Here is a 17655-nt window from a genome sequence, read left to right on the forward strand (position 1 = left end):
CACACACACAGTTTTGCACTAATATTAAACATCAAACTGATGAACTGACGGGGTAAAGTGAGCCGGTAATGCCTCTGAGGTAACCTGAATCTCTCTGTTTCAGTCTGAGTTATTGGGAAGTTCTGAGGTTTGCTGTGTGCGCGGAGTCAGAGTCACTCCTCTCCTCTGAGGTGATGAAGAGGAGGTCTGTCCGTCCCATCAGAGAGAGAGAGAGAGAGAGAGAGGGAGGAGAGAGAGAGGAGAGAGAGAGAGGGGAGGGCGGTGAAGCCATCCAGAGTGACGCTCCGCAGCATCCCCGGACAGGAAAAAAAGTTCCTCCTCTCTTCCAAACTTTGGCGTGGAGAGCTGATCGGAGTCTTCCTCTGCTGCTCCGAGTCCCACTCAGGCTGTGCGCTCGGACATCTTTCTGCGGATACTTTTCCACCCGAGGCGCGCACTCCTCCGCGTGTCTGCGTGCACCGCACATGGATTTCAAGCTTTGTGGGTCTTAGATGAGAGGAAAAGTTTGAGTGGAAGGACAGAAGGAGAGAGCAGAAGACTGAGGAGAAGGTCGGGTGAGTCTCCGCTGGTCGGCCATGTGCTTACGGAAACATTAGAAACTCCGAGCAGAGCGCAGTCTGCAACTTTTAAATCAGTTTAAATAATTGAGTTTAAATATCACACTTGCTTTATTTTCTATCAGTTATATTTTTTAAAATTAATTTCAGAGTATTTTTACTTAAATTTGCTTTAAAAAAAATCATCTGATTTTAATACTTGATCGTTTTCTGGCACAAGAGGAGGTGAGAAACGGGAGAAGAAGACACTTTGGGAGCTTTTATTCCAGGTGATGTTTGAAGGTTTGCAAGGAAGCAGGAATTCCAGGAATGTGCAACCTGATATTTAAGATGCTCTCTGAGCTTTTCCTTTACATTACTGTCACTTTTTACAGCCTCAAAATCAGATGAATTTAAAAGCTGTTCTGATGGAGGCTTCCTGAAGGCCTCAGACAAACATGAGGCGCACTGACACCTCCTTTCCTCCCTCAGCTCCAGTCCACAGCAGATTTTTTTTTTTAATTTGAATCCTGAAAGGCCGGTTGCATTAATTTGCATCAGAAAAAAAAGTTTTAGTGCATTTCCATTGTGCAGGATGAAGAGTTCCAGCAGTCAGGGAGGAGGAGGAGGAGGAGGAGGAGGAGGAGGAAGGGGTGCAGAGATGGGAGAAAATAATGGAGGGCCCCCCTTTATTCAGGATGACATGGGCATGGGCGACGGCGGACGGGGACGTCCACTTTCATCCTGACTGAGGCTGGAAGAAGTGAAAGAGAAAACTGGGGGAAAACGAGGGATTCGGGAAGGAGGAGGGGGGGAGAAAAAGATTGAGGCGAGCGAGAGAGGGGGGGAGAGAAACGCCCCGCTGTGAGGACTCAAAAGTCTCTTATCCCACAAAACAACAAGTCCGCAGCAATTACGCCGTGTGGCCCCGGGGCATCGCTCCTGGTGGGTTTCAGTGGGATGAAAAGCAGAGGAGGGAATTGGAGGGAGAGAAGCAGATTCACCATTTAGCACAGAAAAAAACACACTGTGGACAACCTGACCTCTGTCCTAGGAAAGAGGGAGCCCCGAGAGCTGAAAAAAAACACATTTGAGTGTTTAAAAGTGAAAAATGCCTGAAAAGAGGCTTTTTTAATTGTCTGAACACCAAACTAAACACACAGATTTACAGCTCCTGCTTGTTTCAGACACAGAAAAAAAGTTCTTTCTCTTTTGAGAAAAGAAGCAAATCTTCCATCTTTGCATCCTGTATGATTTGAGCTTGAAACTTTTTGTTATTTTGAGCGAATATTTGCACCGGTTAGCAGCCGTCTTCAAAACGCTCCGATTCTCAGCTGCTGCAGATGTTTCCCACCTGAATCAAAGGTCACGCTCTAAAGTGAGAACAACATCCAGATGTGTCGCTAAAGCCGTTCACTGATGAGTCGGGAGTTGTTGTTTTGTTCCAGGATAATATTTGCTGCTTTCCTTCTTCCTAAATGAGAGCAATCTGAGCAAGACTTTTTTAGGAGTGTGTTGGAAAAATAAAATCAGTGTGATGTGAATTAACTGAGATTAAAATGTTGAAAGTGCAGAGAAATCAGCAATGCAATGATTGTTTTTTTTGTAGGATTTAACAAGGGGCTGAAGGTGAAGATAAAGCCTGCTTCTCCTCCTGCCTCTCTCTGTCTCCTTTTGGGTTTCAGTCCAATTGAAACACTTCAGGAGTTTAAGGGAAAATAAATAAAGTCGTATAAAACCTAAAAGCCGCAGAGGAACTCAAAGATTTTCCCATCTTTATTAATTAAAGCTGACGTGAAGCTCCGTCCGCTGATTTTCTTTGGTGCTTTGACTTCATGTTGAAGGACTGAAGCAGTTCGGGCTGAAAAGGAACCGCTCTGATTCTCAGCTGTTCTAAACATCTGGATCTGTCGCTGAAGCTGAAATCTGTTTATTAACTGAAAGCGGTCGGCTTCTGTTTCACATATTTTTGCTAAAAGACCTGCTCTGTCATTTCTGCTGCATGAAAGCGGCACATGTTCAGGCTTTTTTGTGTCATTTTCCCCTGAAAACAGAAATCATTAAACAGATTCCAGCAGCTTCACCGACACATCCACAACGTTCAAATACAGCATGTTTTTGCGCAGTCGGAGATTTATTTCTCTGTGCTTTAGAGAAAAACAAAAGGACTCCTGAGAGCAGATTTCAAAAGACCGAAAAAGAAACCGAGAGAAGAGAAACGTCCACGTCACAGGCCTTAGAAACTCTAATTAACCTGCACCTTCTTTCTGACCTAATAATAATTTCTACCCCTAATTTATCTGCAAATTTACTTAAAGCATTTGAACAGCCTTTCTTTGCCCCAAAGTCCCTAAAACCTTCTGAGATTGTACAGATTTTTGTGTCATTTTTCCCTGAAAATCACTACCTGACTCATCAATAAACAGCTTTACCTGCTTTTCTTGTCCCTTTAAGTTTATGGTGGCCTTTCCCCATAAATATGTCCACTTAGTTATCTTGATTCATCAGTCACATTAAACATTTAAAGCCAGAATGATGAAGAATCCGTGGACAGAGCTTCCTTTCAGTTTTTCCTTTCGGAGCTGTTTGGTGGTTTTTAGGCTGCAAGGACTTTGGAGGACGCTGATTAAACAGTCTGATGAACAATTCAAACCTTTGGTTTTTCGTTTGTTTTCGTTGCAGAGAAGAACTTGTTTTGGATGTGATCAGCTTCGCTCATGTTTTCAATAACCAGAAACGGACAATGTTTGGGTTTTAGATCGTTGTTCAGAGAAAATGAAACATCTTTTCAGTCTCTGAGAACTTGTCTCAGGCAACAGTTAACCCTCGAAAGGTAAACTGTGCTCAGGTTTTAGTTGACCCTCCTCTGCTCACTCTCTCTGCTGGTTTTAAGTGGCTGTTTGCTTTCCTTGCCGGCCCCAGCGGGTCAAACGAGGGGAGGATTATTCAGCCGCTCGTGGGGACAAGCTGCAGGAATAAAGAGTCTCTCAGTCGCTTTCAGATCTACAAACATTGACTCTGAAGCTCGCCCCGCTGCTCCTCCACGACACGAGAAAACTTCCTCCAACAGAGGAAACGCAGCCGTCACAGAACGTGTTGACAGCACGCACATGTAGAAAAACACTCGGAGGACCGGCAGAAATCAAAGGTCGCCGTGGTCCGCCGGGGGCCTGTAGTTCCTCCTCTTTGCTTTTCAGGATCAGCTTTGATGCTTCTTATAATTAACTCCTGCAGGGACAGCGAGCTGATCTGAAGGGCGGATGTGAAGGATGCTCCTCGCTGCGCGGATAGACACCCGCCATGACGCGCTGACACGTTAAGGAAACGCTGCATCCTTCCTCGCCTTAAAACGAGCTCTGAAAAGCTGCCAAACTACATCAGCTGACAGAAAAAACCACTTTCTTTTAAATACTTCTCAAACTTCTTTAACACATGGCGTCCCCGCAGGGCTTCTGGGATTCTTTAGCATTCAGTCACCCCTCAGTAGCGTTTGTACATGATTGCCGACCCCCCCGGACACGCCCAAAACTCTGAGACAGGAACCTGTGAGGGGTCGGGGATAGACTTCATCTCCCAGGAGGCTCTGCAGGTATCAGCTCTGCTCTGACCAAACGACCAAAAATCTCCTCTCAGGATGATGCCTGGTTCACATTCACTAAAGGCCCATTAGCTCTGAATAGATAAAAGCTGATGAACTTTCCTATTTACTAATCATGTCTACTACGCAGCAAAAGCATCAGAAGGAGGTGTCAATTGAAACTCTTTGGGGAGAGCACTAAACATGCAGCACTTTGCACCGCTACCACATCAAACTCCAAACCGTGCAGTCGACACCATTTTAAAGGTCTTAAAGTTTGCAAATGTTGTCATTCAGCTTGTAGGATGGCAGTGATGTGCACCTTTACCGGCATATAAACTCAACAGCTCATCCTCGATCATTGGTTCAGCAGGAGCCGATTAAAGAGGCATTTACCCAACTACTTCTAGTTCTTCTTTAATACCGATACTTTGGATTCAGGTGCTTTTCAGTATATTGAGTAGAAAAGCGCTATGTGAGAACCAGTTCATTTACCATTTACCATATGATTAAGCTTTAATTCTTGCTGTGGCAAGGACACTTCTTATGTGTGTTATCACATCAGGATTGACTTAAAACAGCTTTCCTAACAAATACATAAAATAATAAGAATCTACTGAATCTGAATTTACTGTATTAGGAAACAAAAATGAATGATTCTGGGGACACAGAAGTGACAGAAACCAAAACTTATGAGGAGCAGAAGATTCATCAGTGTTGTAGCCGTTTACTGTTAGCTTGTCACTTCCACAGCTGGTCCGTCAGCTTATTGTCTCCCCAAAAACGGTTGTGTTGTGTTTTGTTAGGTTTGCTGCACTTTTCTGATGGCTGGTGTTTTCTTAAGCTGCAGTGCGTTACTTTCTCCTGTCACTGTGAGGACACCTCCTCACACACAGAGTGCAGAAGTTAGACACTAGAAAAGTCAAATAAGAATAATCAAGTTGTCAAAAACATGTTATGTTACTGTTAGTGAAAGTGAACCTGACCAACAAAAGTTAAACCAAGCGTAAGGAGAGAGAAGCTGACAGGGAAACCATCATCATCATCATCAGCGTCGTCGTCTGAGTTTACCTTAAGCCTGCCATGACCACTGCTAACAGGTAATCTGTGCCTTTTAAAGATGCAGCAAAAGAGAAACTTATGTACATGAATAACCTTTTCCTGCTGTGATCTTTGTGGACATAAACCTGAAAGTTCATGTGGGTCAAAAGTTGCCTTCATAACACTTAAATAATTCAACTGTGAAGACTTTTCTCCTTTTTGGGAAAAACACACTGAATTTATTTAATCTGATTGGATTTACACTTCCACTTTTTTTTATTTAATAAAAAACATCTTTATGAAATGAGAAGCATCCACACACAAAACGAGTTCTTGTCTGAAGTTCACTGGATCCTTTTTAACATCCTGTCCTCCAGCTCTATTGCAGGTTGCTCTGGTCACACAGCAGTTTCCTCGCTATCATGTCACAGTATTGAACAGTTACTACTTCTAACACTAACTCTAAGAATGAAAATGTAAGAATGCAGTTTAAAAGAGTTCAGTAACAACATCTGGAGTCAAAATAAGGGTGCTGTTTCCATCAGTAGTATTTATTTATTTGGTTGGGTTGTCAACCTCAACATGACCGTTTATGGACAAATAAATTCAAATTCAAATTCAAATTTTATTTGTCACACACACACAACCATACACAGTATGACATGGGGGTGAAATGCTTGTAGCTGTACAATGCCCGACCATTAAATGACAGAAGAAAAGTTTTACAATATTTACAATTTACTACAAAAATTTACAAATTAACTTCGGAATTTACAGTAAAGAATGTGCAAATAGCAGAAGAGATTATAAAGATAAGGATTATAAATTATAGGAATTATAGGATTATAGGAAATGTGTGGTGGTGCGTGTGGTGACGTGTGTGAGAGTCCAGTCTTATAGTGACGTGTTTGGGAGAGTCCAGTCCTACACCTGGTTCAGGGCCCGAATAGCCTGGGGGAAGAAGCTCCTCTTCATTCTCTCTGTTTTGGCCTTAAGGGAGCGGAAGCGCTTCCCAGACCTCAACAGTGAGAAGAGTCCATTGTTGGGATGGGAGAGGTCCATCATAATCTTCCTAGCTTTGGACTTGCACCGCTTGGTGTAGATGGACAGCAGGTCAGGGAGCTCTGATTGAATGATGCGTTCTGCCGAGCGCACCACCCTTTGCAGATCTCGTCTGTCCTGCTTGGTGCTGTTCCCAAACCAGGTGCAGATGTTTGCCGTCAGGACGCTCTCGATGGTGCAGGAGTAGAAGTTCTTGAGCACCTTCAGTGGCAGATGGAAGTCTCTAAGTCTTCTGAGGAAGAAGAGACGCTGACGGGCTTTCTTAACCAGGGTGTTGATGTGACAGGACCATGACAGGTCCTGAGTGATGTGGACACCCAGGTATCGGAAACTGTCCACTCTCTCCACTGGCGTGCCACTGATGATGAGGGGTTTGTAGTTCCTCGCCTGCTTTGTAGTGAAGTCCACGATCAGCTCCTTAGTCTTGCTGATGTTTAGGAGGAGGTTATTCTCCTGGCACCAGGTCTCCAGGTTCCTAATCTCCTCCAGGTAGGCCGTCTCGACGTTGTCGGAGATCAGGCCCACAACAGCAGTGTCGTCAGCAAACTTGACAATGGAGGTGGTGTCGGATGTCAGAAAGTGCATTTGAGGATGAGGTGGGGATGGGTGTGGGTTGCAAAGCAGCTTGCAGATGCACAGACACTCGCTCAGCTTATAAGATAAGATAAGCAAAAAAAGGTGAATGATGTAAAAACTACTCAAAAGAAAGGAGCTCAGTTAAATAAAACATGAAGTAAAAATCAAATAAAGGAGCTCAATGAGTAAAAATGTAATTAAAATAAATAACTGCTCATTCAAAACAGCAAAAACAGACTTATTCAGACTCTAGTCAACAAAGAAATTATGATTCATCATTCAGGCTATGAGGCCTTTAGTTTGATGTAAATCTGTACTGCTGTAATATCCATGATATATCCAACCAAATCTGTGTTTGGTGTAGATAATGTAACTGTTATATTAGTTATTTATTGAGCTGTGCAGCAATTGTGTGTCACTATGGAAAATACTAGACCTGTTCCAGAATCACCAAAGTTTAGGATTTACTGTAGATCCACCCAGGCAGCGAGGAGGAAGTCTGCGGTCCAAAGTGAGGCTGTAAAACAGCAAGAGGCCGGGCTGTAGACGGACCATTTGGCTGGGGGTCAGGGATCAAAGCGATTGGTCAGCGTGGACTCGACGCCATCGGCACGCTCAGGCGGTCCTTCAGAGTGTAACCTAATAAAAAAGAGGCAGAGAAGAAGGAGAAGGGAGACACTTTAGGTGTTTTACTCACGGTAACGGGATTAAGTGTCAGGAATCAAACCTGAAACACGTGCAGGACTCAAGTAAACTGTGACTTGATCCAGTAATTTACCAAAACATTAGGGACACAGCAGTATTATTTTAAGCTGTGAATCATGCAAAGCTATTCAGTGGATCTATTTTGCAAATGAGCAGAATAGATCCACTGTAAGGCAGAACTGATAGATAATCCCTGCTCTGGAGACAGAACTATCAAACAGGATATCTGAGCATTTGTTTTTCAACTTTGATGTTTAATGTTTTTGGTATTACAATTAAAAATTAAAATTTCAGTTAATGTCAGCTGGAAGTGTCTGACCCTTTAAAATCCAGATTAATCATTTAAACGTAGGGAAAGAAGTGAGAACATCTAAGCTCTGCTTCTTTATCGAAATGAATGCAAATACATTCAATAACAATAAAACTGAATTTCTCACATGTACAAGCTGAAAGAAATATCTTCCTGATTAATCATCTAATTGATAAAGTAAATAACACATTAACCCTGTTTATGTGTTTCATTTTCACTTCTGTGTCTGAGATGACTGCGTGAGTTTTGTTATTATTGAATTATTGAGGAGATTTAGAAGACTAAAAATAAATAATAAAGAATTTCAAACAGAACAGGTAAGGAGAATACAAAACACCAGTCAGGTATCACAAAGCTCTACTGTCAAAAAACACAGATTAAAAATAATTCATACATTTTTTTTATTAGAAATATAGTATATTAAAATACAATTTTGAGTAAGATTAAAAGAAGAATTTCAAACTTGTGTTCTATAATATTCTTGTGTTATAAGTAAAACTAAATTATGGTTTAGTTAAGATAAACTGTTAGAATTAGAAAATCAATAAATATTTAAATTTGTATCAAATTGTAATAAAATATTATGAAATGGCAGTTTGTATTTATTTATAATAAATAAGCATTTTAATAAAAATGCCACAAAAAATGAAAAAGGTAACAAAACATGGGGACATCTTGGTAAATGAGTTTAAAAATTCTGGTTAAATGTCTCTAAAGTTTTATTTTGATATTTTAATTGGTAGCTTTACTTAAAACATTTTCCCAGGTACAGGCCCTCGTAGTGATGGGTTCAAATTTGATGCTTTTTAATTACATTTCCAGCATTTTTCAACAGTAGTACAGGAAATGGAAATATTTTAAATTTAATGGTTTAATGGTTGACAAACACATTTAGGCTCTACAAAGAAACTAAAACCAAAACTTCAGAGAGAGCCTTTTTGTTAAACTTTCAGTGCTCATATCACCATGTGGCACAGGCGGCTGGTCCAAACTCCTGGTTGTAGTGTATGAAACATCTCCTTCTTGGTGTATATGTATGATTTTTTTCGTACCTATTTAAAACATTTTCTTTCAGGTAAAATGTGGGTTTTATTTCCAGCTTTGAAATAACATGAGTGCTCTGAATTCCTACGAGCCTCGCAGAAAGCTCTGGGCTGCCTCAAAAACAACATAAAAGTGAGGTCAGGGCATGCCATGGCACTCAGGTGGGAGGCATCCATTCATCCCGCCGTGCTGCTTTCTCCTCTGAACTCGGCCGCCACATCTGTTTGCTGTTGGCGAGGGCAGGAGGAGATCAGCCACAGGATATTGAACATCCTCCTCTGAGGGGAATCTCACGGAGAAACATCCAGCCTGGCTGATGGTCCGAGTCTGTTTACCATCAGCTGAGGGACAAATGGGGGCCTCGCGGGGGACGTTTCCTCGGTATAAATCCACATGTCACCGTTAGCCTCTGTTTGTGCTTTCACACAGTAAACAACCACCCCTTCTATTTATTTTATTTTAGACTTGCCACCGACCCCGGCTTCTTTTACGGGATAGCTATTATTCAAGGGAGAATAGGTGTAGGCCCCAGCCATAAATTCCAGCAAGTGGCCCTTGGAAAAGGGGGTACCGCTCCGAGGAATTGACTGCGTGCTCTGTGATTTTACTCCACTGCGCTGTGATCTTTTGAGTCGAGACAGAGTCATTTGTTTGCCTGACAAGAGCTGCTCTAATAATTCAGGCAGACGCTGGCTGATGAGCCAAACTGTACTCGAGTACACCTAGAAAGGAGAGGCATTTGTTTCCCGGACGCAGGGAATACCCTTCCACTGCAGGCCCTTTGATTTCTAGAAGTCGTGGCCCTCCACAGGAGGAAGATATATCCTGTGTGTCAGCGGCTGTTAGTTAATTTACACAGTGGCAAAGGTGTTTCTCTCAGGTGACTTGCTTTGAAATTTCAGAGCGGAGGCAAGCACAGAAAGAAAAAAAAAACACAGGTTGTGCAGACTGTGCATGATTGCACAGTTAAAAACTGTACGTTTGCGACCAGGAAAGCCATAAAAATTAAAGTCAGATGTGTTAGTTAAACAAACTGCTGTGTTTGTGATTTAGAGTGACGGGAAAAGGATGACTTGGCAGGATAAACAGCCGCTGATTTCCTCACAATGACTCTGCAGAAATCGGGGGAGGGACGCTCTGAAGCTGTTGTTCCGTTAAATAACCCCATTGCAGGGCTCTCTTTCTGAGCTTTTCCACTCAAATGAATCATTGTGAGGTTTTTGAAAAGACCGACAGACAACAGTGGGAGGCCACGCTTAATTACCTCACTGACTGAACTGTTGACTTGCTAACGTGGTTGTTAGATACTCCCACGAGTAAATTCACTGATGCTTTTGCTCACTGCCATGCTCGCCATTTAATTTTCACCATAGTTTACTTTGTAGACTTTTTGAGGAATTAAAAAAACAAACATATGTGACCTCCAGCTACACAACAGAAATCGTGCTAGATAACGTTATTAGCTAACTTTACTAGCTATAAGTTATTAGCTAGTAAAGCAAGTCAAGTTGATCGTATGTCTTTAGAGCTAAAGAGAAAAAATGGTAGGGTGCAAGCTCATCTTTTATCAAGAAAATTAGTGCTTTGGCAGTTCTTCAGCACTTCTTAGCCAATAAATAGCTGGCATCACCTGATGACTCCATCATGTCATCCAAATATGGCCACTTTTGCATTTACAGATGCTACTAAGCTAGCAAGAGATAGACCTGATATAAAAAATTAAATGGAAAAAAAGGATTTTGGTTAAAGTTTAGTGAGTGAAATTTTGGTATTTTATTAATCTGTCATTCAACACCAATTAGCTAACAAAGCTAGCAAGCATTAGCTGATAATGTCCCTTTTTTCCTAATATGGTCACTTTTGCAACTTGTGTCACTATGAAACGAACTAATTGTATCTTTGGAACTGCGCAGGGAAAAAAGTTCAGTTCAGGTTTTATTAAGTGAAATTTGAATAAGTTATTAGTCTGATGCTCACAATTAATTAGCAGGTATATTTGTTTTACCAATCAAGTTAGGTGGTGTTAGCTGGTGACTGACAGACTAATGTGTTGAATCTATACTGTACGGACATTGTTAGCCCTCCTGAAACCCTACAGTGTTACATAGATCTAGATTAACCCGACATGCACGCCCCTGAAAGTGTAACTACACCTCAGGTTGGCGCAGCCTACAACTACCATGCTGTCAGTTCCTCTTATGCATTTCTATTTCCTTTTTTTTAATGTATTGTTGAAAATTCTGAATCATGTTAGAAGTTTACATTATAAAATTAAATAACTGTCAGATTTGTAAGTTTAGCAATTGGTATTTCTGCCTTTGTGTCTTTACAACAATTTCCCAAGTAATTAATCCCCTTTTTAGGCCAAGAACTGTGACTCTTAGAGACGAATGTTTTCTGAGAGGCCTACACAGCTAAATGTGTGAACAGTAAATGTTAAGCTTGACTAATAATGATTTGCGAGGACACATCAGAGGGCTGTAGGCGTGAAAGGCTGCCATTACGTGCCTCATTTATCACCTCAACTAAAAGAGGTTTGTGTGTGGTGAGGAGCTTCCCATGAGGCTCCACTGCTGTCCTCTCACACCTGTTACACTGATTCATCCTGAAGACAGCAGGCACACCTGTCAGTCAGACTACCTGCTTTTTCACTAGAGGCAGTAAATTGACTTTTGGTCACTGACAAACTCAGTGAACTGAAGGTTTATCAAAGTCTGCAACCTACAGCAGCCAGATTGTTGTTGGAGCCAAAAGGTCAGAGGTCTGTCTTCTGAAACTGCCACTAAATCATTAAAAAGATACAGAAGATATTATACATGGGGCAGGACCAAAGACTCTATTAGGGACCAAATCTGCATATGTCAGTTTATCATGTAAAAACATTAGGGTTTTCAGAAAATGTACTTTAGTGGAAATAATCAGAATCAGAATACTTTATTAATCCCTCAAGAAATTATGTGGGTTACAGTTGCTCCAAAACAGTAACAGAACTACAATGCAATACTGCAATACTGCAATACTGCAATGTAAAAAGCTTACAAGCAAAAGACTTAAAACAACTTACAGTATATACATTTAATGATAAAGTTAATCTTATTACCATTTTTATTTATTAACAGTGCATTTTAGCACTGAAAAAAATCAGCAATTTTAAGTTGTCAGAAAAACATTATGAACCTGAATAATTAAGCTGAGAGAATTTTTCATTGGTTTCTTTACACGACTTTCAGTCAATTCTTGATATGTAGACTCATTTTAAAAAAAAAACTGAATTAATCCAAAGATTTGTTGTGGTTTTGATGCAAGCTAGTCCTGAACTAGCATTTCTACTGTGATACGGTTTTGCTAATAAAATAAGCAAATATACTAATATTAATAAGCTATACCATTTAGCCAGCTAAGTGTCAGTTAGCCTCACCAGTCTAGCGACGTTTAGTGCATAACATCATCTGATAAAGTAATTTGAAAATGAAGTTATTTAACTTATATTGCTTTGTTTTATATTAAAAGACCAAAAATGTTTTTTTAGAACGATATACCAGCATAGTACTAACTGATTACCTGTTTTGGCTCTTGTTGAGTAGGTGGCATGTGGCAAACTCTTATCAGGTTTCTAAATTTATAAACAACTTAAATGATCAGATGTCTGTGTAATTAATTTACACTGACCCTCTTTCGTGTCATGTAAATCGCTTTCTATCCGTATTTTCATCTTTAAATGCATGGGATTGTTGCCAGTGGTGCCCATTGTTTGACACCAGATTTACTTCTGCTGGTTTTGGATCCAGTCCAATCTGATCTGCCAGGCTTATTAAAGAAACAGAAGGAGGAAATCAGGTTCCCAGATGTTTAGTTTTTTCCTCCTTAAAGGAAAATCCCAGTCACACTATAGAAGCTGAATTAAGAGTCCTCTTCATCTCCATCTCAACTTTGAAGATAAAGTTGTATTGTTCCAACTTTTTAAACCACGCAGCAGCTCTGAATAGCAGTGGTGGAAAGGTCAGTAGTCAAATAAACTTTGATGACATGCGAGCTAAGACCCCCACCTCCTTATCCTCTAACCCCTTTAACCCACAAACTGACCCCCATGGTGACCCCCGAGTCCCCCCTTCCTTGTGGCAGTGGAGCAGATTGAGTCGTGAATAGCGAGAGTTTGCGAAAAGACAAAAATCTCGTGAAGTGAGCTGCTGCTCATCGTAAAATCCTCTGACATGTTTGCTTGGTGCTCTGTGAGATTATCTCACCCCTTCGTGGGTGACTAACGAATGGTGCTTGGCTTTGAGCCAATCACAGCACCAAGTGGAACTAGCTGATGGTTTATGTTCAGATTTTATAGCAGCACCTTCATTCACAGATCATTCACAACTTTTTCTTCTTCAAGGAAATATTTGATGATATTTCCCCAAATTCACGAAACTATAGATGATATAGTGAGCTTTGATTTGTGTATTACGATCACTTCTTGCAGTCCAACTACGGGTTAAGAGACTCAGTGAAGAGTCAGAAGTCAAAGAACTGTATTGTTTGACTGATGCATTTCGGCGTACAGCCCTGTCAGGGTCATCGATGGAGGTCCATAAGTTACAGTGTGTTGGCTGCACAGTGCGTTTGTGCATTTGCCCCCCTCAGAGTAATTTTTTCCATATAATTATAAATGTACTGTCCAACCAAAATGCTGGCAAAGCTTTAAGGTGCTGAAAAAACATCTTCAGAAATTAAGAGTCCAGAGTTTTTTGAATGGGTTATCTTTCAAATAATATCTTATATGTCGATTTGTGCTGATTTTAAAGTGAAATTTCTGCTTGGAGGTGGAAACTTCATAAAAAAAGAGGTTGATATTAACAGAACCATAACAGAACTTGGTTATGTTGGTCGATGTAAAGAGGTTAACTTGTTAGACATGTATTAAAACTACTTTAAAAGATTTATTTAATATAGCTGCTGTTCCATTTTGAGGTCTTGGCCTAAAAAGGCTCTCTTTGGGTATTTTTCAGGAACCTCTAAGTACTCTTAAGTGCTTCCAGAGTGTTTGTGGAGTGTCCTTTTCCTGGCCTAAATGAACACTTTCTTTCGAGTGTGCTCAACTTGGTCGGCTCTAACACCTCTTTTTGTCTCCTCTTGCTTTTGCAGCTCTCGACCATGGAGACTTCACCACAGAGAGCCACAGATAAAAAAGACAAAATGGACGGTAGCGGATTCACCGACCTCCCAAAGAAACCCTCACCCTCAGAGACCAGAGGTAAGGCACTTCTTAAAACTTTCTCCTTAAACCAGTGACTGAATTTGAGTTTGGAGCCCAGCATCAGGCCTCGCCACGCTGTGAACTGAGGTCTCCCAAGTGTTCAGCCAGGGGGCAAAGAGGGGAGCAAACCAAGTGATGAAATATACATTTCAAAGACAAGGCGCCAACTAGGGAGCTGATGCTCGTGGCTCTCCTTAGATACTAGCAGCAGTCAGAGGTGACTTACAGTAGATGTCTGATAGGAATCCTAAGTAGACAATGCTCAGATGAGCATCATTAATGGGCATCAAGGCCCAGTGTCTACAGTCAAGGAGTGTGGCACCATTTGTAAACGCTGATGAGTGGATAACAAGAGAGGTGGTGGTGGTGGGGAGGGGGTGTTGGGGCAGGTGAATGTTTGTGTTGTTGAACTAAATGAAGAGTAGCACCGATGCTGTCTCACAAGGGAGGGACAGACAGAAAGAGAGAACCCATGTTTTAAAGATGTCAGCGAACGTGTGATGAAAGCTTGGCATAATGAGGCTCAAAGACCTTGTTCTTACCTCCAGAGTATAAAGGCAAAAAAAAAAGTGGAGCTGACGACACGGAGCTTCAGAGATCGACAAAGATGCAAGCCGATGGGCTGGCTTTGAAATGCAAATTAAACGTGTGATTTAGTGACATTTTTACTCATTCATGAAGGACTTGGTGGCCTGCCATTATAAAGAAACACTCATTAACTGGTAAAGAGGCGACAAAGCTGGCAACGCGGCCCAAAAGTCAGCACCTCGCCAAATCACAAAGGATTTTCTAGTTAGTACAACTTGTATTTTGTCAAGTTTTATTGGATATTATAACTCAGTGTGTTGTTTGAATAGAGACGTAGAGGAAATGGAGTTGGTTTCCTATCATTTTCCAACAGTTAATCTTTAATAATTCAATGAATTAAGTGTTTAACCTGCCTGTGCCTTACCTTTCACAGTGTTTTTGCAACTATATGGACTTGATAAAGCCCATTCAGAAAATGGGCTTTATTTGTACTCATGTGATTATCAGGAATAATTTGATGAAATTAATAATAATGATTAGTTAAACCAGTTTAAACCACAAATCCGAGGTCAAACTGAAAGCCTTGGTCACGCCAACCTTATTGCAGTGAATGTGGGTTAAACTACAAACTAGAACTAAGCACAAAACCTTTTGTGCAAGTTTTTTCTATCAGGAAACTCAACAGTAAGTTAATTGTTGTGTTTGTATTGTATTACTTATTTCGTACGTCTTATATTTTAACACAACACAACCTAAAACTGGATGGGGTCAAGAGGTAGAGGAGGTTGTCCGGTAATCGTATTTTGAAGGATGGTGGTTCGATCCCCAACTTCTCTGTGCGTGTTAAAGTATCTTTGGGCAAAATACTGAACCTCGAGTTGCTCCTGTCTGAGTGACTATTAGGTCCTGAGTGACATCCGGAAAATATTTACTGAGCTCATAATTAATGTGAGAAGTAGGCTCACGTTCCTATAGACGTCTAATAATGAGACTTCTGTTTGCAGTCACATCCTGTTGGATGAAAGCAGAATCACTGCACTTCACTTTTGTCTTATAATATAATGTGGATCTGCTAATAACTCATAAACCACAGTCTATGCTCAGCCTGTATTAATGTGTACAGGTCCCTGCAGGAAGACTGGATATGAGCAAAGCTGAGTGAGTTGGGATGAGGTGATAGCTGGACATTTTTACTAGCCAGATTGTTTTTTTTTTTATTGTTTTTATTGTTTTTTTTGTTTTTTGTTTTTTGGGGGGGGGGGGGGGGGGGGGGTCCCATTAATGCATAAAATCAATCAATATTTTCATTTTAATTATATTTATATAAAATTATTCAGCCTTGTTACAGTTCCACTTTGCTAACTTTCTTTTAGAGCTTAAAGTAACTGAGATTTGCAGAGACGTTCAATTATTACCTCAAATCTTGGTTTCACTGGCCATAGAAACGTGAGCCATTTTACCCAGACTGTATAAAACAGATTGAATGAGTTAGTATAGCTACAGGTTTAGATATGAAATTGGAAATCATCTTTTGGCTTTTCGAATTGGGGGGTCTCTACTCTCACCTCCACACTCCTGCCTTTCCTTCTCTCTCACTATCTCCTAACATGCCTCTCCCCTCTCCTCTTCCTCTGTCTTCGACCGACAGTAGTACAGTTTCCAACCTCCAACAGCAGCAGAGGCAGTTATTAACTGAATCAGCTTATACTGGCGTTCAACTTCATCTTATAAGACAAGCCATTTTATCTCATGAATCTTTAGGGTCCAACTCCCTAAAAACCTGCTTTCTTCTGACTGGCTGACTACAGAAGTAAAAATAACAATGGTTACTTTTAGAAACATGTATCTGCTTTTCTGAAGCTTCAGTGATGTTTAATCCAACGTTGTATTAATGACAGAAAATAAGGAAAAGAAGAAGATGAAATTGTGTGAGTACCTTCAGCTGAGCCACATTTAAACTACATGAACCACCTGCTGAGGTATTTTCATGATGAATGTCTCGTGAAGTGACATGAGAGGCAGAAAGAGATGCATGTTTTAAAGATGTCAGTGAACGTGTGATGAAAGCTCTCGATAATGAGGTTAAAAGACCTTGTTCTTACCGCCAGTGTATAAAAGGGATGAAAAAAAAAAGGCCTGGTGGAGCAGCTCTGACGTGGATGCAGAGTGGGCCGCGTTTGAAATGTAAATACAGCCAGTGATTTGGTGACATTTCTTCTCTTTATTAATGGAGAACTTGGTGGCCTGCCACAATGATGAAGAAATACAGCTTTAATTGTTCATATGAGACTACATGTTGGGTTCAAGTGAATGGCGCTCCATTTCTGGACGTGGACTTCTTTAATATTTTAATAAAACCACACGCTTTCTTCTTATGGCCAACACTTGGACACACATTTTTACACACTGGGTATACCCTTAGCCTATTCTTTCAACATGTAGGGTAGGCATCTGGGCACTTAAGGAAACGTACTCTCGGACTTTCACCCAGGAGACTGGGGATCGTACTGCATGTCAGACCCAGAAACTGAAAGTAAAAACATGAACATAGCCACTGTGACATTACTGCTTTTTTTAAGCATATTTGATGAAAGACTGCAGTTCTCAGCGAGTTCCCAGCTAACAGTACCTAGCTTAGTTGGCAGTTCATTATCCCATAAATAAAACTACAATGATAATCTATAATTCCAATATGTCCAGATTTTAACTGTGGACTGTGAGTATAAAAACAGGACATTTCTGATACATGGCGATTCATCTAAAGTGAAAAAAACAACAACTAGGAGCTTTTACCAACCACACAAATCACCACTTCAAGCCCGACCAATTAAACAGCCATCAGTCGTAAGAGGAAAGGTGAATAGTTGCGGCACCAGAAACCTCTTTACAATTGCTAGCGCGGATGCTGTGCCAGCCTGTAGTTTGCAAACCTAACAAGTGGAACATTTTGTGTTCCACTTTTCAGTTTCATTACAACTCAGAGACCAGTTGGCAAGTGTTTCTAGACAAGTTGACATCTTCTGTGCAAACTATA

At 40.9% G+C, this 17655-nt stretch overlaps 1 protein-coding gene across 2 annotated transcripts in view; it reads left to right on the forward strand.

Annotated features, from left to right (window-relative positions):
- Positions 1 to 299: 299 nt before the first annotated feature.
- Positions 300 to 17655, forward strand: part of LOC101476769 (zinc finger protein GLI2-like) — a 96919-nt gene continuing 79563 nt past the window's right edge. Inside the window, exons 1-2 of one of the 2 annotated variants that reach the window (XM_004565574.3) lie at positions 300 to 554; positions 13982 to 14090. In XM_004565574.3, the coding sequence (XP_004565631.3) occupies positions 13991 to 14090 (100 nt within the window). In that variant the 5' untranslated portion in view covers positions 300 to 554; positions 13982 to 13990. The remainder of the gene's footprint in view (positions 555 to 13981; positions 14091 to 17655) is intronic. The other variant, XM_076880443.1, reaches the window with a different exon arrangement.

Source organism: Maylandia zebra, linkage group LG23 (genome assembly GCF_041146795.1).
Source record: "Maylandia zebra isolate NMK-2024a linkage group LG23, Mzebra_GT3a, whole genome shotgun sequence".
Lineage (NCBI taxonomy): Eukaryota > Metazoa > Chordata > Actinopteri > Cichliformes > Cichlidae > Maylandia > Maylandia zebra.